General features: G+C 37.3%; 1 protein-coding gene across 1 annotated transcript in view; it reads left to right on the top strand.

Annotated features, from left to right (window-relative positions):
- ANGPT1 (angiopoietin 1) overlaps positions 1 to 26,335 on the top strand; it is a 167,661-nt gene that overhangs the window by 68,140 nt on the left and 73,186 nt on the right. The window contains exons 2-4 of the mRNA XM_075495130.1: positions 9,429 to 9,584; positions 12,948 to 13,069; positions 21,995 to 22,227. Of these exons, the coding sequence (XP_075351245.1) occupies positions 9,429 to 9,584; positions 12,948 to 13,069; positions 21,995 to 22,227 (511 nt within the window). The remainder of the gene's footprint in view (positions 1 to 9,428; positions 9,585 to 12,947; positions 13,070 to 21,994; positions 22,228 to 26,335) is intronic.

Genomic DNA, 26,335 nt, shown 5'->3' with positions numbered 1-26,335 from the left:
ATAAGTAGTTGCCTGGAACAGTGAGGAAGGGGTTTGATGGCCCAGGGGATCCTCTTGCATTCTTGCAGCCCCATGTGTATTGAAATTGCAGTACTTTCAGTGGTTTCAGTGCATCTAAACTTCGCATTTATGCTTTCAAAAAAGATCCCGATTAAGACTGTAGATTATTGGCAGTCATCATCATAATATAATGTCCTGGGTCTTCAGCTGACTTTGAGACTTTGTATCAGGCGCTGATGAAAGGCAGAGGGTAATCTCCAATGAAGTCACAACCTACACAGGAAAGACAGAAAAAATGGTAATAAAAAGGATTTGTGATTTCTTCATCAGAGAGGACCTAAGATAGAGAACCTAAGAGATGAAGGCAGAGCTCATGGCAGTGAATAAAGAGATTCCCCTTCTGTGATTTTTATATAAGGCACCACAGAAAGAAAAACCTTGTGCAAAGACTAGAACGTAATGCAGTTGAGTCTTAATTTCACAACTTTTCTTGGAAAAGTGTTTTCATACATATAATACCAACAATACGCTCATATGTCATAGTGATGAATGTAAGAAACGAAGCAGAATTAAAAATAGATTAAGTAATACAGTGTTAAAACATTATACTGCCTCCTATAACACAAATAAAAAGTTATATATAGATTCCAAACTATACTACAGCTTCCCAGGTTCACCAAAAGTTTAGCTATAAGCTGGCAGTGCAATATAACAACCAGAACTTTTTATGCTGTTTAAGATTACATTTTTCAAGAACCGTATGTAACATAGTGAGAAGATATTCCAGTGGAACTAATTTGGATTATAAATCGTATGTCCATCTTCAGGAATGAGCCATAAGGTGTCTAAATATTCTTCTACACAGAAGTTGTTACAAAATTAGTCATTCTGAAAAGTACTCCTCAGCAAAAGCATCTTTGCCAAAGAAAATTAATTAGTTCCACACTTTAATAGAAAAATATTTTTTTAAAAATCCCCCCAGATGTTAATTTGTTTAGGGTAAGATTGCAGATGTTGCCTTTTCTGCAATTATGCCTTCCCCTTCAGTGTATATTGAGGATAGTTCACATTTGCAGTCAACTGTATAATCATAAATGAATTTAGTTTATAGAATTAAGTTGTTTGGAAAGTTAGATCAAGAAAGAAAAATACAGTTGACACTGTAATAAAATTTGTAAAGGTTAACATTAAACTGGATAATTCTTTGAACCAGAAATATTACTAATCAGTAGAAAATAGGAACATATTGTTCTGATTTACTTGTTATAAGTAGCTTCCTTATGGGACCATTTAATCACATTTGATATGATTCTCAGTTATGCTGCTTATTGACTTTATTAAGCCTTAAGGTTAAAAAACGGAGAGAGATCTAATATTCATTAAAAAGTAATTGAAATTGACTCTTAGAGTGTTTTGTATGCTTTTGTAATAACTGTAATTAATTACATTTGAAACACCAACTAAATTTCATTTATACAGATTTTTGGGTTTTAGTCTAGAAGTGGGAAAGCTTTTAGAGTGATATAAAACTTTGAAAACAAATTGGAAACATTTCTTGAAGATGCCTTAGTAGAAAGTTCAGATTGAATTATCAGGTCAGTACAATCAATACTTGGCCTAAGTCAATACGCTGTCTTTGATATGCCAGATACTTCGTGAGGGAGTGAAACTCAGCCTTCTTGCTCCCATAAATTACCCATATATTGAATATTATGCTATGGGTAAACCTAACTGGGGAAGTGTTCTGGTATCTTGAAACAAAGAACTCTGTGTTCCCCATATCTTGTCTTGACTGGTGTAGCAAGAACTATTTCTATTCATATGAAAGTACAACGCTTAATAAAAATACTTTTGCTTCCAGTTTCCCAAAATTCCAGTGAGATGCCATACAGTGTATTCTTCCACCATCATTATCTATTATTACCTATTACATTTTATGTACTTTACTGCGTAACATAACATGGTACAGAGATGCCAAGCTACCACTGACACAAGCTCAAGTATCCACAAATTGATTGATTTTCAGAGACTGTAGTTTCTAAAGCAGCCTAGTAGAAGTAACTTGAGTACAATACAGTGCTGTTATTTTATAGTTGCAGAGCTGGTTCACACAATAGTTTCTCAGATGGTTCTGCAGACGGCGTCCTTACTGAGGTGTATTCATACATTCAAACATCCTCAGTGACTTTACTCATTTTGCTGAATTGTTCTATACAGAACAGTTCCTCTTATTTGTAACATTTTGTGTGTTGGGTTTTTTTTTAATTTGTTGTGTCTTTAATTCATGAGACTCTTTTATTGACTTCCTTCTAAAAGTTTCATTAGGAGATGAGTTTTCCAAATGTCTTCTCAGTCCAATGGCGATTTTACTATAGAGTTTGATTCCAAATATTGAGTCTGTGAGCTTAGGTCTGAAGTAAAGTAATAAAAAACCTGAGAGGAATGAAAAAATAGAACTAGAAGGAACCATAAAAATACTATATAATCTGCCTGACCTTTACCTAAAGTATTCTTTTAAGACCCCCAGTGGTGGAGTTTTCACAGTTTTCCCACAGAATCCCTATCAGTATTTTATTACCTGTACTGTTAGAAAACTTTCCCCCTAATATGTAAAAGTTAAACTTCACTTACTGCAGCTTCATGGATGTGGAAAGCAGATTATTCTCTTTGCAGTTTTATGTCCTTCTAGTCAGTTATTTTCTCGTTAGCCTTCTTGTTAAGCTAAACTTTCCTAAATCTTTCGATTTTCTAGATTTATGACCCTTTTTTGTCTTCCGTACACTCTCCCAAAATAATGTACTTCTTTCTTGAATTGCAACATTCAGAACTGGAGACAAAACTCCTGCAGACACTTTACTGATGCTGAATGCAGCAGAAATATTACTTCATGTGTTTTGGAATAATCATCTTGTACATCTGTTATCCCTGATTTCTTCTGACAAAAAGATGTCTGGTCATCTGTTTGTTCATCTGAAGAGGAAAATGTGGTTTGTTTTTTTTTTTTAACTAGCAAAAAGATTCTTCTGTATTCACAGTAAACTTTTATTTAACTGAAGGTTGCTATAAAGCCAAGCTCAACCACCATGAGGTCAAGTGTCATTAGTAGATGGGAAGTCACCTGGATTAGAAATCTCAGTATCAGTTAGCTGGGGCTGAAGCAAACAGCGTTTGGCTGCTGTGTGCTGAGAACGCAGCTGTGGTTTCACTAGTCACATGCTAGAGAAACAAGTAGAGGTTATTTGTATCTGTGAGTCTCCATACATATGAGGACATGTTCACAGTTTATATATATATATATCTTATGCAGGCTATAAATTAAACATACATAATTGAAGCTTGGCAACAAAGCTGGTGAAGGGTCTAGAGCACAAGTCTTATGAGGAGTCGCTGAGGGAACTGGGGTTGTTTAGCCAGGAGAAAAAGAGGCTCAGGGGAGACCTCATTGCTCTCTACAACTACCTGAAAGGAGGTTGGGGCGAGGTGGGTGTTGGTCTCTTCTCCCAAGTAACAAGCGATAGGACAAGAAGAAATGGCCTCAAGTTGTGCCAGGGGAGGTTTAGATTGGATATTAGGAAAAAGGTCTTCACCGAAAGGGTTGTCAAGCCTTGGAACAGGCTGCCCAGGGAAGTGGTGGAGTCACCCTCCCTGGAGGTATTGAAAAGATGTGTAGATGTGGTGCTTAGGGTCATGGGTTAGTGGTGGACTTGGTAGTGTTAGGTTAATGGTTGGACGTGATGATCTTAAAGGTCTTTTCCAACCTAAATGATTCTATGATTCTATGATTCTATGATTCTATAATCAACCATCATTTTTTCCTGAGGGCAATTTAATTGTGTCTATTAATTACGCTTTATAGCCAGGTAGTAAACATATGAAATGCCAAAGATTCAGGCATTCAAGGATTCAAGGATTTAAGGAAAAGTATCCTCGATGTGTTTGCAACATTTGGTTTGGAAAAAATAACCGAATGTTTCAGTTCAGAAATGCATACATTCATTTCAGCGTGAGGTAGTTTAGGAGGATATACACACTCTGCAAGTCATTGCTTGTTTCTCTGTCAGGAATAGAATTTGGAAAACCAAAATATTGTGGTTTAGGGTTAAGATATAAAAAATATCTATGTAAGAAATCAAAATGATGAGTTGCAATATTACAGAAGTCTATGGAACTGCGGAAACAAGTACAACATAATGGATTGCACAAGTATTATGCAAATGATTACTATCATTAAGGGGCAACTGAAAAACTAACAGGCTTATTTTCTTGCTGCCTTAAGGTTAGAAGTCTGGGTATACTGTATTAAAAAAAAACAACAGATAAAACAGAATTTCTATAGCCAGCTTTCCTCAAAAATGTTTGTTTGGCTATGGATAGAGTTGTTGGACTACTTTTCTGGTTCCTTTTAGAATTGAAACCCACAAATATTTATGTATATTTCATAACCAATGATTTCTTTGTGAAAGCTTCATATACTACATACCCCAACAGGCCTTTCTGTGAGTCTAGTTTGTGTACCAGTCATTTAAAGCTTTCACTTTAGCTCAGCAATGGTTGTTTTCATAAATTCACTGAAATTATCAGTATACATCCTGTATCATCTTAATGTAGATAACCAGTTACCCAGGATCTGAGGAAGTTTCTTCCTCAAATAGATCACTCCTTGTCTCTTTTGGTGCAAACTATATTGCAATCCTACTAAGTCTAACTGAGGATAGATTTGGAAAAGTGGTCATTTTCATTGTCTATTTGATAGTATATCTACAATTTTTTTCTGGCTGATGTACACGTCCCTTACATGCTTAAAGCCCAGGTAAGGTTGTTCCAAATCAAATGCAGATTAGCATGTAAAGATTTGAGCATTAGTTATTGCCTTTATGTGCCATCCATGCTCATTTCCCGTGATTCCCACTGATCACATACAGTCAGAACTAGTGGAAGGATGTATTCTGGTTGGTCTCTACTCCTAGAATCTGTAATAGGAGAAGGCTGCATCATTGTAAATTTGTTGTTTTATCAATCTTTTCTCATTGACAAATAATTTGGAGAAGGTGCTATTTTTTTAAATGCATGTAATGTTGGCCTTTTCAATACACAAATAAAATCACTTTTGTTGGTGATAAACTCCCTCCTAACCCCTTCGGCTTCTGCAAAAGTCAAAGAAATTATATGGTATTCTATATATTTTGGCTTCTTCCAACTTATTCCCACTAAGGCTGTTTGTGTATTTATAAAATACAAATTACATCAAATGCCACTTTTATATCTGACTCCCCGAGGCAGTTTGTCAGTGTAGGGAGGTATGACCCTCCCTCAGACAGGAAAATAAAGAAAGAAGAAAAAAACTTTCATTGGTTGTTGTGGTACAGTATTACTAGTACATCTTCAGGTATGCAAAGCAAGACAAGACAAAACAGCTCTTACAAAATATCACTGGTGCATTGTCTTTCTATTATTCCAAATATGTGCAATATATAGTTAATGGTAGGAGAGGGAGAGCAGTCTATTGTTACTTTAACTTACATTCTTGTTCTAAGGCACTGTATGAAAACCTAATGTCATCTGGATATCATAGCAGTCCTTACCATATAATTACATGGGACCAACGTTACTTGATCAAAGTAAAAGAAAAAGCTCTTATTTTATTTATAAGCCATCTGCCACAAACCATTATCATTTACTTAGGCCCTAAGTTACAGTTTCCATTTTAATAGTTCTATTAGTGTTCAAGTGGTTTCTATGAAGATTATTCAATAAATATTGTCCAGAAAAAGCTAGATACTTTTAATGCATAATGCTCTGGAATGTTTATTAAACAATAACACTGAACCTTCTGACAGTTTTATTTCTGAGAATGTTATAACATTATTATGCATCCCACCAGTAATTCTGCATTGCTAAAAACTCCTGTGCAATGTAATGAGTCTTACTGAAAGCAGATGCAGCCGAATTAATAACAGGGACATCAATGCATTACAGAAAGTCACATAGTGGAAGGGGTGGAATGGGGGAAAAAGAATGCAGAAAAGAATTCAGTTTCACTTTTGCAACAAAAAGCAACTGAAACAAGAAGAAACAGTAATATAAGGATATGAAAATTCAAATGTAAGAAGTAGATTCACCTGAAAAGAGTATTTCGTCATGCATTATATATTTACTGCTTAATGCAGAATCTCTGGACAAATTGAATTTAACTTAATTATAGGATGAAGGGGTTCTAAAAAATGACTTTAAACCCTAAATGTTCTTGAATTTGCTTCTGTGAATAGGTTTCTGCGTGTCACATTTTCTGTGAGGCCACCCTGCAAGGATCCTTTTATCACTTGTTAAATAGATGCTATTCCTCTTAACTAACCACAAAGAAAGCTCAGTCTAAGGTTCAGTACACTTAATACAAAGCCTCCAAAGAAGGGAAGGCTTTAGATAAAACTCAGTGCTTGCCCATAATGAACCTGGTAAACGTTGGTTTCCTGCTATAAAAATAAGTGAAATCTTGGCCTATTGAAGTCAATGGGAATTTTGCCATTGATTTTAGCAGGGCCAGTATTGCAACCAATAAATCTACTGAGCAAACTAAAAGAAGTGGCTGAAGGAAGGAAGGGGAATTAATGTAACAGAACCTACACATTATTTCAGTCCTTGTTCTACCCTCCTTTGCCTGAGTGAATAGCTCCTGATACTCCTGAGATGTGCTCACAGAAACTATTGTGGCAGCACACTGAACACCAAATATTTACAAAAGCATTTAATGAGTAATTCTGAAACAGGAAAGTCAGCTTTGTTATTATAATGAGTCACTCTCAGATTCAACCAGAGGTTGTTTTAGGGGTCAGTAACCAAGGGCAATTGCCCAAAACTGGATACCATGGGGAGTGTGTTGTTAGGCTACAATAATTAAAAGTACAAGTTATCCAATATGCCTCGATCTATGCCTGTGTTCTTGCTTGTCAAAACCTGCTGTAGCTCCACACAGATGCAGTTAGATCTTTCAACCACAATCCTTTCTGTAATGTGAGTAAAATAACAGGAAAAAAATTGGTTAGAAATGTCTTTTTGACTTTTTATATTTATATGCCTATCTGTGTTTCTTTTTATTGATGTGTGAAAAGATCTAACTTCTGCTTTCTGATGTGTAATAAGCGTAGCCACCATATTTTTGCATGGGTTTTCCCAGACATCCATTACACACATGCACCACATGCCCCATGTACAGCAAGGCAGTTTCAGAAAGCTGAGGACTAACAAATCAAGCACTGTACAGCCACACCACAGACATGCTATAGTCCTATCTGGAAACAAAAAACACTGAATGTGAGGAAATGTATGTGTTGGTACCCCATCATGGGCTGTACCATTGTACCTGAGAGCCCTGTGTTTCTTTAGGAAGTGAAAGCTGTGGGAGAGATGTGAACTTCTTGTTCAGGTGTTTCAGTATCTGGACCAGAATACGGAGAAGCATAACCACCCAGTTTGTGGGGTTCTTTCATAGGGATTATTTGCAACCAAGGGATAGTTTGGAAAAAAACCAGTACTGGTTAGAAAACAGCAAGAAGCAAAGGGTGGCTAAAAATACATTATCTGATGTGAAAGAGATATACAGGCAAAATACTTCCGAACATGAAAGCATGGTGTAGAAATGTGATGGATCTGTAAAATCTCCCTTGAACTAGCTTAGTATCGGTAATATTTATCTCACAGTAATAAACTAAAACAGAGTAAACTTACACTGGGAATGGAAAATGATGACATCCACTGCAGACATTGTTTTGCAATACACAGTTTTCCTTGGCTGTTAAATCTCACTTGAATACTTATCAGAGTATTCAACAATAAATTTTCCCCACCACTTAAAACACTCTGCAGGTTTCCAGCCCAGAGTGGTTACCTGGCAATTCAAGCAAATGTTTTTCTTGTCTGAAACTGTAGGACATCCACTTTGTTTTTGACCATCATGGGTGTTAAGTGCTTCTCCAAACTGAGGTAAACAAACAAAAAATTAAACAAACCACCAACAACTGTCTTATGCAGAAAATATTTTACATTGTGGCAGTGTTCTTGCTCTGTAAAAATGTTTTTAAAACTAGTAGGAGGTGCATGTAAATGATCAAATTTGTAATAAATCTTTTGTGAGCTCAGTTGATGTGGCTCATCAGAACATCTAACAGTAGCTACCCCTAAGCACAGGAATGCTTATAGATAAGATGAAAGCAGCCCTTCTTATTAATCACACTGTATATCTGACTCCTGCTCCTTTCTTCAGTCTTTAAATCAACTCCATCTGGTTCTTACTATTTAGTAGTGCAGCTTACCTCTCACATGCTTACTGGTGCAGAAGCAGGCCCAATGTGATTAAAATTATTAGGTAAAACAGTGGTTGCTTAAGTCTGGAGTCAGCTAACCACAAAAAACATGATCAGCCACAAAATAAAACTGAGGACCAAATCTTCACTGGGTGTAAATTGGTTGGACTCCAGCTGATTTTAGTGAAAGGTATTGAAAACAATGTTCTGGGCCACCATTCTTTTTGTTAATACTTTATGGAGCACATCAGGCAAGATGCCAGAACAATGCTTGTACAAGTAAGAAACAAATCTCGTCATATGGCAGAGTAGTCCTCGGTTTATGTCTGTTGTGGCAGGGCGAGGACCTAGGTAGCTAGAAGGGAATGACCCTGCCTATGTTAACTAAAACCAAAACAAAAAATTACCCTCTCTCTGGGGTGTCCAGTTTATTTAGAAGGTCCTAATTCAGATTCTGTTCGACAGACTGAAGATGCAAGCCAAACAATATCAAGACAACAAAAGCAGAGGAGCAAAACAGCTTTCTATGTTTTTTGGTCAACGACTTCCTTATTTTATTGCCATGACAGTGTCTCCATTTCTTTACAATTTTTTGGCCACAGCTAAACTAAGCTGTGTTCATTGCTGAGTTTGTGAAACTCTTTGGGAGGATCTAACCCAGTAAAAAAGAATATTGCTGAATGACTGTGAGATAGGAACAACGCAGGGGAGGTAGGATATGGTAGGATCTCTTCCAGATAGGACTCACATGTAAGTTACGATGTACGAGTAGGACCTGGTATTTCCCTGTGGTAAGCTTTGTTCTCTTAGGGGTTCATTTTGGAGCTGCCATGACATCCCTACCACAAATGCTCACTGCAACCTTGACACAGATGGAGGCAGGCAGGGCCTGCTCCATCTCATACCAACAGGCCGTGATACTTGGAAAAACATTGGGACTCTGTGACTGGAAGGGGCTATCCAGGTAGTCAGGTCCCTACCCCAACAGTCACAGGGTCATCTGAGGCTTGGGCTCCCCCTGAAAATGTTGAAACTTCCCCTTTTGGCAAGAATGTCAGCTATGCACCTTTATGTCACCAGAATGCCTAAACAGGTAAAAATACCACAGCTACAACCTTTTCTCTTTTACAGCTTGAGAACTACATTGTGGAAAACATGAAATCGGAGATGGTGCAGCTGCAGCAGAATGCTGTGCAGAACCACACCGCCACCATGCTCGAGATAGGGACCAGCCTCCTCAGTCAGACAGCAGAACAGACAAGAAAACTCACGGATGTTGAAACCCAGGTATGTTCCCAGAGCGGTTTTCTAAAAGCTGTTAATTGCAGAGAACTTTTCCCATCTTCTTTCTTTTCTAATGCATCACCACACAACACATTTCTACATGGGGCTCCAAGAAACGTACACACTCTGTTTCTTGGTACCAACAGCAGTGATGACTGACTCTTGTTATGTATCTTTCTTTTGATTTCTTTTAGTTAGTATATTTAGCTCTGTGTGTGTAAGGTAGGCAAGGACTGTCCAGGAAACTAAATTAGCATTTGACTTCAAATAAACAGCCCAGCTACCAACTGTGAATGATACAAGTGTCAAGCTAAATAATGAGTTTCAGGCTAAAACAGTCTTTGATCTCCATTGTTGTTTGCTTCTTTACTATTACAAGAAAGTTTTTTTATTTTCTGCAAGATGTTTTCAGCTTTTTGAAAAGTAGTGTATGCCTGCAGCTTTTAAACTGTGAAGAGAGAGGGACAAGCAACAGCTTCTTTATAAAACACTGTGCATTTGTTATTAGTGTAAAATTGTATAACATCACATGAATTGAAAGAGCCATCACCATATGATTCCTAGCACTAAAATCACTGTTGTGATTTAAGTGACAAGAGTATTACTGTCATAATACAGAGTACAATTTCATACTGGGTTTATTGCAAAGATACGTGCTACTTTTTGCCTTTTGAATTCTTTTATCAGTTTAAGATTCGTATTTGTTTTCCTTATTTTTGCTGACTTCCTCTTGATCTTCGTAGCATGTGGTATATTACCAGCTGCACTGCATTCACTGTTCATTTAGAACAGGGGAGTTAAAGTATTGCATTTATTTGGTTTGTTCTAGCAGCATATGACTTCTTGAAAGATCATATTTCCTGTTCTAATGTCCTTACTCACGTTTACAATATCGTTACCAAGTTTTTATGTAATTGCATTACAGTACACTGAGAAACAACAGTAATTATGAAAGACAGCTACACTTACACAAGTTGCCGGCACCTTTTTTTCTACATCTTGGTTAATAGAGCAACACTCACTTATAAATGTTGTGATGCCAAATGACACAATTTCTAAAACATAGTATATTGACTTACGAAAATGTTGGGGAAAATCTTTAATTCAATATCAACAGAATATCTAAATGGAAACATAAGAGGTGAAGACCTATGGACTGTAGTATCATATGTTCAGTAAAGAAAAAGGAGGTGCAGGAACTCTTCTTGTATCCCAAAAGACCTACCTAGGTGTAAGTGTTGAGTACTCATTCACATTTTCCTCCTTTAAGCAGGTAAGGGACAAAATGTGCATTGCCTCTGTCTCACTTTTCCTTTGAGGAACCACTTCAAGGCAGAGGTATCACTGGCAACTGCATGAAGGAGCAGATGACTTCCTCCTTCTATACCTATTGCTGAAGCATTTAAGGGACGTTCAAAATGTCAATGGGAGTGGCTCTTCCTTGTTGCAGTACTTGATCTGACTTTCAGCTCAGTGAGGGCATTTCCCACCTCCCCTCTTTCAGCAGTATGAGAAAGTCCCTGGCTCTACCATCAATCAGAAAAGAGTGGTGCAGGTGGCTCAAGAAAGTGAAAACAGACTGCTCTTGGCAGTGATGGAGGTAGCCAGCTGCATGGCAGAGAGGTGAAGGTCTGTAGGATACAAGCAGAAGAAAGGCAGGCCAGGATCTCATGCCTGTAGTAAGAAGTACTCATACCAGAGTAAGAGGAGTCCAAAGGACTGAAGGTAGAGCCTCCACCTCCTTAAAATCTCACTGACCCCTCCCAATCCCTGATCCATCCAAAATCCCACTGATTCCCTTTAGGCTTTCTTCTCTTCCTGAAGGTCTACTGATGTTTTGCAGGTTGCTCCACAGATGTATCTTATTCGGAAATCTCTTGGTGCTTCCCTGTCTTCTTGTGCCTTGCCAAACTTCTTAATACACCTTCAATTTCTGCCAGGTGCCTCTGAAACTGTGGTGATGCCTCCTGGCACTTCCAGATATATCCATCTTGAACAACATAACAGCTGCATACTGATCATTTCCAATTTTTTCAACCTCTGTACCCTTAAAAAAGGACAACTCAAGTTGCTCTGTGAATGTCAACAATTTCAGACAAAAATAAGGCACCTGATTGAGTTTGAAAGCCATTCTTTTTGCTTTATGTTCTGTAACAAATTCCTATCAGGCATGCATGAGAAAATGTTACCATATACTCCTATGATTATACTGATAAATACTCTTCCAAGAAAGGTCTGATATGTTCCATTAAAGAGGCATTGTGTTCAGTTCCAGAAGTGATTGCATCTCAGCTGTTGTGTGCACACATACCTACAAAAACAATTTATACACACTCACAGAATCACAGAATCATATAGGTTGGAAAAGACCTCTAAGATCATCGAGTCCAACCGTAAACCTAACACTACCAAGTCCACCACTATACCGTGACCCTAAGCACCACATCTACACATCTTTTCAATACCTCCAGGGAGGGTGACTCCACCACTTCCCTGGGCAGCCTGTTCCAAGGCTTGACAACCCTTTTGGTGAAGACCTTTTTCCTAATATCCAATCTAAACCTCCCCTGGCACAACTTGAGGCCATTTCCTCTTGTCTTATCACTTGTTACCTGGGAGAAGAGACACTCCTCCAGACTGTATGTAATGAACGACAATATACCAACAAAATCAGTTAATATTAATATTATTGCTTTAATTCTTGAAAGCATTCTGTTATTTCCACTTTTGATCTATTTTATGTTGAATCTATCCTCTCATCTAGTTAAAAGGCTTCTTTTGTTCTGATGTACTTAGTAAAACTTGTGCTATTGATACAGATCACCACTAAAGTGAAAGACAATTGCATAAAGCGATGTTTAGGATCACAGCCTTCATCTTAAAAATCTGTGTAAGAGTGCAAGTAGTGATAACATAAGCAGACACCAGACTTCTGCCAACACTGCAAAAGAGAGAACTCGGGGGAAAGCTAAAGTAGGAGCTCTATTTACAAAACAGCAGATGCAACACTTTGACTTCAGTCCAAGTACTCTTGCACTCTTCTGGTTTAAGCATGCTTTGTAGGAACGCATGTTTGAGGCATGCCTCTTGTTCCTTCCATTGAAATAAAGCTTATTTGGCAGTCACCTTTCCTTTTTCTGCCGGCCTAGCATTATTCTACAGTAAACAGGGTGCCAGAATATCAGCTGGTACATATCAGTGTAGCTTGATTGAGCTCATTTGCACCAGCTGAGCAGCTGAGGTTAAAAAAGGATTTAGAAACAATTTTTGATGAATCATCAAATCAGAATGAAATGGTTGTATTATGTTGCTATAACAACATGACCAGGACAATATAAACATCAATGTTTTTAATTTATCCTTAAGGTGCTAAATCAAACATCCAGACTTGAAATTCAGCTACTGGAAAATTCACTGTCAACGTACAAGCTCGAAAAGCAGCTGTTACAACAGACACATGAAATCCTGAAAATTCATGAGAAAAACAGGTAGGAATGAGTAGTTGGTCTCTTACACTCTTTCTCTGTTCATCACAAAGTGGTCTGTGCATACTTTGTTCTAAGCAACTGATGAAATGGAAGAAGCAAATATGGTAAGTGGTAAGTATAGGTAATATTTATGACATGGCTAAAAGAGCTAGGGTATGAACTTACGCTGTGTTAGCTCCTGTATAATAAATGAAAGTTGGTTAACTTTCAGTTGCTTGAAAAGTTCAGTTGGTTGAAAGTTGATCAACTACCTTAAAGTGCACAAGAAACAGTGCACAAGAAACAGAAAATCTTCAGTAGTTCATCGTTCTAATTTTAATGGATACAAAGATCTAACATGTAGAAGGATCTCTCTCTCCCTTTGGACTGAATTGTATATAGCATACTTGGAGCCATGATCCATTTAAAGAATAAGTGAATGATAGACATTTGGGTTTTATGTTGAAATTTAAGAAAAAACTGTTTAGCAGCACATAACTTTTAAAGCAGTGAAATGAGAGTCAAGAGTAAGTTCCAGTGTTGTCCCTTTCTGTGCTACACAGAAACACCTCTCTGTGAGAGAGGCGCTTCTGTGACACAGGGACTCAGTACCTGAAGTCACCGGATTTAGCAATCCAGTATCTCAGAGAGCGTGTGTGGTGGGTTGACCTTGCCTGGCTGCCAGACGCCCACCCAGCTGCTCTCTCACTCCCCCTCATCGATAGGACAGAGGGAGAATATATGATGAAGAAGCTTGTGGTAGAGATAAAGACAGGGAGATCACTTACCAGTTACTGTCATGGGCAAAACAGCCTTATTTATTGCCAATTAATAAAAATGTAGGATAGTGAAAAATAAAAACAAATCCAAAAAGACCCTTCCCCCCTACCTCCCCTTCTTCCCAGGCTCAGCTTCACTCCTGACTCTTCTACCTCCCCTCCCTGAGCAGTGCAGGGGGATGAGGAAGGGGGGTGGTGATCAGTTCACAACACTTTACCTCTCCTTCCTCATGCTCTTGACCTTCTCCAGTGTAGTTCTTTCCTACAGGCTGCCGTCCTTCAGGATAAGATTGCTCCAATGTGGGCTCTCCACAGGCTGCAGTTTCCTTCTGGACATCTCCACCTGCTCCAGCGTGGGGTCCTCCATGGGAAATACCTGCTCCACCATGGTCTCTCTCACAGGCTGCAGGGGAATCTCTGCTCCAGCGCCCCCTCCCCTCCTCTGACCTTGGTGTCTGCAGCATTGTTTCCTCTCACTTTGTTCCCTCACTCCTCACACTATCTTGTGGTGTTTTTACCCTTTCTTAAATATATTTTCTCCAAGGCGCAAACTTCTTGGCTGACAGGCTCAGCTCTGCCCTGCAATGGGTCTGTTGGAGCCCACTGGAACTGGCTGGAACCGGCTGTGTCTGGCATGGGGCAGCCCCGGCCCCTCCTCACAGAGGCCGCCCCTGCAGCCCCCAAGCTGCCCAAACCTGGACACCTGCACTCAATACAGTGGGTAAAGCCATTTTCCTTCTTAGCTGCCCTTCTAGAGACCTAAGGCTCATATTCCTGCCCCTGTAATGGCCAGGTTGAAGCAGGGAGGACAGAGAGTGCTTTCACCCTACAGCTTCACTCCCGGCTGCCTTCTAGAAAGAACAACTGCAAGTCTGACTAGGACTAAGGTTTCTATTTCCTGTACCAACATTTGACATTGAAATAAGGCAAACAGCTTTAAAAGTGAGGTAGTTACTGAAGATCCCTGTGCAAGCTTTAGTGGATTGTTTAAATTGAGGTCAGTTTGCCAAAAAAGGCAGCGTGAGTCCGGTGCTGCTGGACAGGAATCAGCACCGGAGGCTAAAGGCCTTGCCCAGGGTTATATGTAAGGAAGACTAACAGCACAATAGGCAAGGAGCTACTGGGAAAAGAAGGCAAAGAACCAGATAATGATGAAAATATTGTTACAAAGAAATGTGTTCGCTAAATGTGTCTAGTTGCAAAGCTGGTCAAATAATATACCATTATTGCTACTGGTTATGAAAACCAATTTAATGTATTTAATCTAACAACTGTTTATAACCAGTAATTCCAGCAAATGTTGTTCTGGAGAGGTTGGGTTACATTGAAAACTCTGGAACTCCACAGATTTCCCTTGACCAATTAGAAATATGAATAAATTAGTGGGGGGTTAACTTTAACTTCAGCCATCTCAAAATTAAGTAATTCACCTAAACTCTGTATGTGGGCTCTCCCTGAAGTCCACGGAGAAAGTAGACATGTGCAGGAGGCAGTTCATTCTATATATTTTACAAACCTATTTCAAATTGGGATTAGCCCAAGCATTAGTTAAGTACATAAATACTTGCATTTTTATCTGCTGCAATCTGGTTAGCAACAAAATTTTATGGGCTGCTCAAGAGACAGAGTCTTGTGTACTTAATAGTCTGAATTTATTTATTTATCTTAGCAATGTGTCAGGGTGTAAAGCCTTCATGTCCATAAACAAATAAGTTTTACTTAAGTTCACCTTTGACTTGGCTGACATTATGATGAAATGGTCTGTGACATGACAAAATGGTCTGCCTTGGTTTTTCAGAGGAACAGGAGGAGTATGTTAAAAAGCACATTTAATATCCAATTGTTTCTCTCAGAAGTATAGTTATATGTGAATAAATGAAAAATCACATGGAGTTTCATCTTGTAATGAAGCAAGTACCTGGTATACACTGTCCAGGTTCTGTTACTCTTTCCTTGGGAGTGACAAAATTAGGGAGAGGGCAATGTTATGATTACACTAAAATATGGATCATCAACTCCTGTATCTTCATCTACTCCTAACAAAGAACTGTGTAATCTTGGCCTTGTAGGTCCTGATTCTGAAATCCATTATGTGTGTGTCAGGTTCACTATGGGACAAATCTTGGTGGTCTCAGCAGTTACTAGGTTTCTGGACATGCCAATGATTTGAGCTTACTTAACTTTAAACTGTACTTATACATTACCCATCAGGCTATGTTCAGTAGCTGTTTGCAGTTAAAATGTCTTCATCCCTCTCCATATCACTTTCACATCAATAAAACAGAGAAGACTCCTTTTATCTGCATTGCCTATGTGGACTGTAAGCTTTCTTGGAAAGGGCCTTTCTTTTTGCAGTAGGTGTACACCACAGTGGGAACGAGCGTAGGAACTGTTATCATCGCAAAAATAATCAAAACAGATGGTGTACTGTGGGCAGATAATTTCTTTCTCTGCACTAAAATTTCCTCTATATAAAATAAAAATAATGGTCTTAATCACTTTCAGAGAACTGGATTTTGGAAGAAAGTAATGCAAAATCTTATAGTAATAGTAACTGATCATTGATGTACTACAGTTACTTGTATATTATCCTTAAATAAAATGAACACTGCATATCAACAGGGGACCAATGCATGTTCTTTAGACTAGAAATATATCTGTTCTTGGCCTTTCTCTTTACTTCCTGCCTCTGCTGGGAAGAGTGGCCAATTTTTTTCTTTTTATCTCACTGAAGTGAAAGATATTCCATGGCATAAGTAAAGTCACATTTGCCCCAGAATCATGTTTCTATTGAGTGCTCTCATGCCATAAATAATTTAGTTTTGTGGGTTCCCACCCACTATAATGTAAATGGTGGTTTCTTCCATTGCCATTTTTTCTCCCACAAGAGCCTTCTAAAAACTATTTTGATTTATTCTTGAAAGATTTCCCTGCTTAAGGGGGCTTATGAGCCCCCTTTTTTTTTCCAGAGTGTACCAGCTGCATTTAACTTATTGTGTGCCATTTGTTTCAATATGCAAGCGTGAAAACAAATTTTATTTACTCAGATGAAACAAATGAGGAAAAATATAATGGAATTCTAGATCTTCCAGCAATAAATAGTGGAACTGAAATTTAAACATAAAATCCAGCTTGAATTTGCAGACAATCAAACTAGATTAAACATTCAGTACAAGAACTGTTGTATCCTATGAAAGGCAAGGGCTCAAGAATGATTCTTGAATTTCCATCTGATTGTGTGAAAGATGAGGAAACACAATAGGTCTATTTGCAGGTTCCGCATATACTAAAAAGATAAATCCAGATTTTTCACTTCAATTCTGTGATTTCAGTGGAATTATCTTGTCACTGGTATAAAAAATAGGCTTACTGATGCTAAGTGACCAATTACTTTACTGGTCTTGAGAAATACAGAGACACATATTTTTATATTTTCTTAAACTGATCAGACAATATCAGACCGCCAAAGTAAGTATGAGTGGTCAGCACCTAACAATACAGGGAAAATTTCACTCATGTAAAAGCAAGTACAAAGAAGCTGTCTCAATGAGAAAATACTGCTTTTGCACTCAAAAGTAAGCATTTAAATCCTCTACCTGTTTGTCTTCCCATACAGACATAATACAAGAGAACCACATGTATACGGCCAAAGAATTTTTTTCTAGTGTGACATTACTTGTCTTTATTTATTGACTAGCTTAACAAAGTAAATGTTTTTATCTGTATTTTTAATAAATCCAGGTTCTTTAAAAGATTATTTTAATGCAAAAGATGTCCATCTCTAAGATCTGGTCTATATCCTGTTCTCACATGTCTAAATTGAGGCCTCTGAAAACAAAGATTAAAAAAAAAAACTTCTTAAACTGCCGTGGTCTGGAATGGATTAGTGAATAAACTACCTACCTTATAAGGCAGATTGTCTAAAGCAGACTTTCCTTCTTCCCCAGAGAGCTACCAAAATGCTTTCTATATGTTCTACTTCATCACCTTTCAAAATGACAGCAGCTTTCACTGAAAGTCATTCTTTGACTTCTGTACGGGCCTTCTACCCTCTCCAGCATTATCAGAGGGCTTTTTCTGTATCAGCTGGACACAGCACAGTTGCACCGAGACATCCCACTGGCTTATATCCTGACAAAGTTAACACATCGCTTGTATGGTTGGAAATAGATTCCTAGCCTCGCCAAGATCAGTGGGTTAGACATTGAACATGGTTAACCTTTAGGAAAATTAAGTTTGTCTGGGTTTGGGGGGTGCGTGTGTTTGGTTTTAATTTAATTGTCTGCTAGATAATGACTTCAAAGAGTCATTGTCCAATGGATAATATTGTTATTTACCCATGTTAACATTTGTTTCTTCACAACTTCACTCTGTTCCCCAAATGCCTGATTTGTTTCCCCCAAATTGAAGGCTACAATTTAAAAAAAACACACACATATGTTTGTATGTGTGTGTTTGTGTATATGTGTGTGTATATATGTATGTATATATATGATGCTTCTAGTGAACAGTGATTTATTTTTATTGTGAGTATTGTAGTTCCCATGACTGCTTCATCTGTCTAGGTCAGTAATGTTTTCAAATATATAGGAATTTCAAACATATAGGAAATGTATAGGAATTTCAAATGTATAGGAAACATAGACAGTAAACTTACTGTAAATAGAGCCAGTCATTACATCATACCCATAATATTTTACTGGAAAGTGTTATAAAATAATATTATGTAACAATTTCATTCAACCTTTACAGATTGTTGGATTAATCGGTATAGAGACAACCTTCTTTTTGTTTTCTTTAATATTTTATGTCAGCAATACCCATTAACGAAAACTAGTAGAAATATTTTCATGTAACTCTGTCTTCACAATTCCTCTTTAAAAAATTGAGAAAATATCTTTACCAAGCACTCAGAAAAGTTATTTCTTCATGTTATTTGTCTATTATAAATTGTCTGATGTCACGAGGAAAAAATAGAGAACAGAGTGGTCTCACAACTGTTAAATAAAATATAAATATCTTTGGTTTCAACCTGTTTCAAGACTTTTAATGAGGTTTCTAGCACTTTTTAAAATTTAAATGAGCTATAATAAACATGAATGTAACAATACAAATGAAAAATTCTGACCACATTGGAGTCAAAGGCCATAAGACCAGCTTTTCTCATGCTGTTTAAAGATTTCTTCCTTTTGGAGCAGGCCAGTGCAGAAATCCCCAGTCTGTGTGAAGTTTTTGCTTTTGTTCATTTGGAGCTTTGACCAAAGGTTTCTCATTGATTCTTAGTAGAACACAATGAATGTTTTGGATTTCTCCCAGGAATACAGGGAGTGGTCCTATCCTCAGAACTTATTCTTATGTGGTGTAGATTTATGGATATAGAAAGATCATTGCATAAATGCATATGCATTCCTTAAAATAGCTTAGTTTTGCAGTTTATAATACCAGGACTTTTAATCTACATAGAAAACTGTAAAGGAACCAAGTGCTGTGATACTCCCATCTTTCTACCACATGTGGTTGACACACTACTCATAAATATTAGGATGTATTATTACTAAAGCTGTAAAACATCTGCTTGCTGTCTGTCTCTGTAGATGCCAAACTGGGAAGCTCTAAACTTCTTCCTTCTTGCTTGACATGGTCAGTGTTGCTACAAATAAGACTGTCATCACCATGGGTTCATTTGCTATGGTCCTAGGCTACAGTGGGAAACAAATAATGCAATGCACAAATTGTGGCTGTCAAAGGCTCTTTCTTTTACATGAAATAATTCAGATATGGAAATCATTTAGATATGGACATGTAGATAGGATGTTGCATAATTAGGGAAATGCCCTGTACTGTACTAGGATATGGACAAAGATAAAGGGAACTTTTTTTGTCTTTACTTACCATTTAACTATAAAGCAATATTCTGGCTTCACGAATGGCATCCTGGCTTCAAGAATGGCATCTTCTCTTACAATGACAATACACAACATTTTCGATGGACTGTAAGATGTCAGACTGGGATGTGGCCACACCTAGCACCCATTCTATCATAGACTGCCCAGGGCCCACCTTGTTCCTATCCAAAGTGCATTGATATAACTTACAATTTATCAGGAAAGTTAAAATCTAGAGTCAAAATGAGCATTTCAATAATTTCCATGAAAAGTGGGAAGAACTGATAAAATTCACATAGAACATTTTTTTATTTTGTTGAACAGTATTTTATGACTAAAAGCGGTTCCATCAGAACATTTTCGACCACTTCTGCCTAACTAAACTAACTAGTCTGACCTGCTGCATAACAAAGCTCAAAGACTTCCATATAAATATTCTCAAAAAAATGCACAAGTCTAGAGCATAAAGGCATAGTGTTTAATGTTAGAGTTCAAGTGATGAAAAAAATCAACTACAGGTCTGAGAAGGTGTTAAAATAATTTATTGTCTTTGGCTTCAAAATCTGTACTTTGTTTCAGATTGAAACTTTCTATCATCTGACTCTAGTCCACCGAATCTTGTTATGCTTTTGTTACTAATTAATGAGCCTTTTAGAATGAGATATCATGTTCCCTTTTGTTTTTGAGACCCCATGAAACAGTGTTTTCCCTTCCCATCTTTTCTTTTTTCCCCCCCTTTACCCAGATCCTTCTGGTTTTCACAGAACTAGATATGTTGATATTACAAAGTATATTTTCTTCAGTATCTTTGTAAGACCCACATTTATAACATTTCAGAAAAAGAGGTTTGCTGTTTGGTTTCTTTTATTTAAAAAAAAAAAAAAGGTTTTATATTACTCTAGCTTGTACAGCAAATCCAGGGCCTGAATTTAATCTTTGCATTGTTATCATTTGTAACAGCTCATGTTAAGGCTCTGTGATATCTAGTAGAAACAACTCCATATGGATTTTATTACATTCTTCAGTTAGGTTAAATGACCTGAAATTATGCAGGCATTTTGCCACTGATCTATTATCCAGAAGTAAAAACAAAGGTGGGGGGAGAGTGCAAATAAATAAAACCTAAGACTGACTTGAACAGGAAGCAGTTTGTTGGCAAGTTTGTAACCACCAGTTGGTTTATGGGCATGAGAAACACCTCTTGTGGTGTATACAGTAGAATTACTGAACAAAAAGTAACAGAGGGATTGAATTAATTTCTTTATCTAATACTAATAAAATCTTTCTGCTAAACTCCCACCACAGCATCAAAGCACTGGCCTGGAAAAAGTTCTTGTCCACTGTTGACAGATATTAGCTGTCCTTTATGTCTACAACTCCTCTATTCTTCTAGATGTAGTCTGATGTGCCTTTGATCTTTGTAAATTGTACACTTCCGACTCAGGACAGAGAGGGTACAAGAAAAAGAATATTAGTCAGGAGAAAGCATTTACATACATGTGTAAAATTATTTATAAAAATCAATGTAAGCAGGTCTCATAGTATGATGCCCAGCAGTTTTCTGTCTGAGGAGCCTTTTGTGGAACCAGAAAAGGCAGAGGGGAATATCTATGTGGACTCAAGTAAAACAAGGGAATCCTACCTTAAAATGCAAACTTCTGATTTATCTTTTGGGTAAACAGTATTATTCTTAAAGTGAAAGCAGATAACACTCATCTGGTGGACAATTCCTTTCCCAGCTTCACAGACCACATCAAATGGTACTTTTATTGTGGGTTCCATATTGCTTGATGGTACTCCATAGCTCCTAATCCTTATCTTCCATTCAGTGGTAAGGCCCTTCACAAACTCTTCCTTAGTTTACCCCTGATTTTTGTCTCATCATGTTGACCCATGCATACTACCAATGATGTCCTCTTCAATGCCCTGCTCTTCTCCCTTGTTTGCCTACCTTAGGCTTTTCTGCCTGAACTTCTATATACAAATGTGTTACTGGCCCTATGCTCGTGTACTTGGATGGGTGTAACAACTAGGTATGCAATTCCATGCACTTTGCTCTAAGCACTACAGCATGCAAACATCACAAAATGAAACCTTAGAGAGCAGCTATATTTGACTGCTTGATGGAGGAAATTGATGGGCTGAATTAGTAGATGTGAATTTTTTAGGATAAATGATTTATGTACTGAATTCTATGGTGAAAAATAAAATAGTTCTGTTTTCTGTATTAATAAATATGTTGGCATGAAATAATATCTACTAATTGTTTTATTTCATTTTAGTTTACTTGAGAACAGAATTTTAGAAATGGAAGAAAGGCATAAAGAGGAGCTGGACACTTTGAAGGAGGAAAAAGAGAACCTACAAAGCTTGGTCACACGACAAAGCTACATAATCCAGGAATTAGAGAAGCAGTTAAACAAGGCAACAAGCAATAACAGTGTCCTGCAGAAACAGCAGCTTGAATTGATGGATACAGTTCACACTCTGATCACTCTCTGTTCCAAGGAAGGAGGTAAGAAAGTAGCATTATAAAACGTTAGAAGTACTAGGAAATTTCTTCTGAAGTAAGTTCTGAATTTTTGGAAAGGCAGAACTTAATGTGCTTATTCCAAGAAAGAAAAGGACATTATAATTGAGGACAAAAGAGCTGATGAGAACCCACAAATCAAATAAGGTTTAGGCAGTGCTGAGGCTGACCCTTGTAGTAATGGCCATTTTTGATTTTTTGAATTTGAAATCATTGAGTTGTTATACCTTGACTATAGCTGATGTAGGCCATATTTCCATTGACTGCACATTAGCGATAATGATTTGTTCCTCTGAGCATCTCTCTCCTTCTGCTGGGAGTAATCCAACCAACTGTGGATGTTAACTTTATAGATGCCTATATCTAATTTACTCTAGGCTTTCTTTACAATCAATGGAGAGAACAGGGTACTAAACAAAGGAAAGTAACCCAGAACTTTATACATATATATGGGTTATAATGTCAATGAACTTGGATGTAGGCACTTATGGTGCTGTAGACATCCAAAAGATTAATCTCTTCTCTTGATTGAGATTTTATTTATAATAAGGGATCATTTTTCTTCCTTCTGCCTTGCTGGATTTTGTTTGTTTGTTTCTGGTGCATTAAGCACACTACAAACACAAAAGATAGAAATAACATAACATCTTTTGAAACAAGGGGTTGACAAAGGCTCTAGGACAATTTGCAAGTCTGCCTTTCTTACTAAACAGGTTTTTTACAGAGACTGAGAAAAAAATTCAGGTAGGATTTCAATTTTCAAATGCTAAAGACACTGCAGAATGTCTCTGGAAATAAATTCCTTTCATTAGAACTGGTCAAGGGAGATGGGTGAATGAAGACCACTCTAAAAGATGGAAATGGGACACTGGAAAGAACAAATTAGTAACTACGAAAAACATGGCAAAGTCATACAGAAAAGAGGGAAGAAGAAATGTAGGGGAGAACATAAGAGAATAGGCATATGCTAAAAATAACAGCTAAAAAGGGATTAACAGCTGTGCCTGGTATGGCATGCAGAGGATTAAAAATACTGAGGGAAATAAAGTTGAGGAAAGAAAATAATATCTACCTGGGAAGAAGCCATCAAAACCCTTCTGAGAAAGGTTACAGGGTAAACTTAGAGAGAAACTGTAAATGTGTGAATTCTGCTAGTCATTCAGTGAGTGTGGAAGCATGGATGAAAGAGGTCTATGCGAGGTTTAAGTACCAGCAGTTTGAAGAGCCCAGCACATTTACTCATTGTAATTCTAGAGCTCTAAGTGCCATAAATTATCTAAAAAAACAAAAACCAAAAACCAAACAAAACCCCCAAACAACCACCCCATCCCCCCAATCAAAACCTTGTCACCTGCATCATTATTCAATACTCTGTTTAAGAGGCAGAAGGACATATTAGATCATTCAAACTACTCAGCTCAAGGCAGTGTGGGTTTGCTCTCTACTATATATTCCCATGCAACTTGTGTGGCTTAAATCTGAACTGCTCCAGTGACGAGGATTACATCTCTTCCTTTGGAAGTGTTGCATGCTTGGGCCTGTGTTGATAGACTGCTTTTTTTAAAAAATTTTTTCTCCCCCTCATGTTCATTCTAAATGTTCCCTTCTGCTTACTCTGTTGTACTGTTCCCCAGCATTTTGAATTAAATAACATCCGTCATAGTAGGCTGTTCTCATATCAGTAGAGAAACATTGTGATGCAATGCAAATCCTTTATTATGTTTTATGGTCTTTTGGCAAAGAAACCTGGCAAAGCTGTGTTCAGAGTGTTCTGATAGAGCTCAGGAGTACTTTAAAATTAATATAAAAATGAAAGATATATTATTCTCATACAGAGACATACTGCAAGTTCTTTTTAAGGTTAGAAACAGATTTTCTAATAATTTTGAATTTGATTCAAACAAAAACCCAAACAAACCAACATTTTTCCTCCACTTAGTTTCCTCAGCTGCTTCTTATAAAAACTTTTTGTGAGGATTACAGAATTGAATGTTTACAATTGGGCTCCCAGGTACAAATTCAGGTACCTGAAAACCTGATTTTTCAGCAGTTTTTTTACTTCTGAGGAACTGTGGAAGCAAAAGATGGTCAGCACAGTTAAATGCCTGAATATGATTTTAATAGCCTAACTCAAAGTCTTGATTTTGGACTCCATTACCTTTTGTGTATTAACATGTTCAGAATTTTCCTTGGATGCCTTTTTTATTTAAAGAGAATAATTTAAAGAGAAATAATTGCAGAAATGTTTCCACTTACTGTCTGTTTAAGTCTAGCTGACCAACATTGTTGGTAAGTACATTCATAGCTGAATAAGGAGCCAGATAGCTTAAGTTAAAATGATAATACTCTCCTGGAGCACAAGACCACTCTAATGAAGGCTGGATACTAAAGCATTTGGTTGTACCAAAAAATAATACCAGCTTCAGTCTGTGCAAATATATGTTGAAGATGGAAAAGTATGCATGCTGGGAAGTACAACTGGAGCTACTCTAAATTCACAGAAAAATATGAAGTTTAGATAGTCTTACACAAGTCTTTGTGCACTAATGTTCAAAACATAAAATATGCTGTGAGAACTGGTGTTTATTTGGAGAAAGAGAATAACAAAATGTGATATATAAATCAGTGACACCACTTCTGTCTTATACTTTGGTAAATCTCAGTCATCTAATTTCACAAGGGATATAGCAGAAATGGAAATGGTCCAGAAAAGAATAGGACATTGGAAATAATTAGAGACCTGGAACGATTTCCATATGAGGAGAGAGAGCTGTAACATACAGAACTATTAGATGGGAAAGAAGGTATGTGGGATGCTGTTATGGAAGCATACAAAATAACTAATGGTAGGGAGAAAAGGAACACCCAGTAACATTGAGAGATATTTTCCACTGATAAAAGTTAGTACTTGATTAAGTTAAGTAAAGGTTGCTAGATATCACTGAGATTGATAAAGATTTTTGGATTATTAGAAAGCTGAAGAGCTAGCAAAGGATGGGTCCCGTTAAAAACTTCAGGCTTTTAACTAGGGACACTCATCTTTGAAGGGAAGCACGAGCTAAGCAAGGCATCAAGTCTAGAAGGGCAGATTGTCAAAGGTGAGTTACTTCCTAAGGATGAACACAAGACTTGAGAGGAATTACAAAGTCTGAACCCTGAGGTATTTTGAGAATGGCTTTAAGTACCTTTGTTGGATTTTCAATCATAAATTTAAAATGTAAGTAGATATATTTTATATTACATGTATGTGTATATATTTTTAAAAACTATTATCAGTGTCAAGAAACCTAAAAATCTCCCCCAAGGTAGGAAAACTATGTTCTTCCTTGCATAAATCATAGTATTCAGGATTTTCCAATTCGTGAAACTGAAATTAGTAATTCTGAAACTATTTTTTTATAAAATAACAATAATACAGCTAAACAACTTCATTTGAAACCAAGCTGGTGATAACCATTGTTTTTTGATTACAAAACATGAGATAAATTTCCTCCAGTAATGACATAATCAAATCAGAAGATTTATTTTTAGATTAATTTAAATAAGTTGGGAACCTTCCAGAAGTTTGCCTGCTAGGGACCTGTGAATAATACAGCTGAACAGTGTAGAGATACAGGGCTGGCTGAACAGAAACTGCTTTTGTTTAGTTTTACACTCTGAGAAGCTTAGCTAACATAGTCCTTAGTACTGGATGACAACCCTAAGAAATCTGCTTTGGTACTTCCACCATGGCTAGACAAATTTTAAGAGAATTTCTGAAGGATATAAAGGCAAATGAGGAAGAGAGAAAAAAGTAAAAGCCACACAAAGGATAAATTTTTAAAATATAGATGGACCTAAATACAAAATCCAGATCCCACTCTCAGTGTCAGTTTTGGTACAGACCAGTTTTGGGATGAGGGCCACCTGTAAAACTTGGAATTATTTGTGAGTTTGGTTTCCAAAATACCACCCACCTCTGTCCCAGTGTGAGTGATTCTAGGATTTCAGTTGCATGTAATCCTTAAAATAGACACTCTAATAGGTCAGAAAGCCTACAGAGAGTCAAATATATGCAGGATACCATGGGGACTCACATGTCTCCATTTTGGCC

The sequence above is a fragment of the Mycteria americana genome, chromosome 2 (assembly GCF_035582795.1).
Source record: "Mycteria americana isolate JAX WOST 10 ecotype Jacksonville Zoo and Gardens chromosome 2, USCA_MyAme_1.0, whole genome shotgun sequence".
Lineage (NCBI taxonomy): Eukaryota > Metazoa > Chordata > Aves > Ciconiiformes > Ciconiidae > Mycteria > Mycteria americana.
Note: the sequence above shows the minus strand (reverse complement) of the source record. Positions and strands in the feature narration are given on the sequence as shown.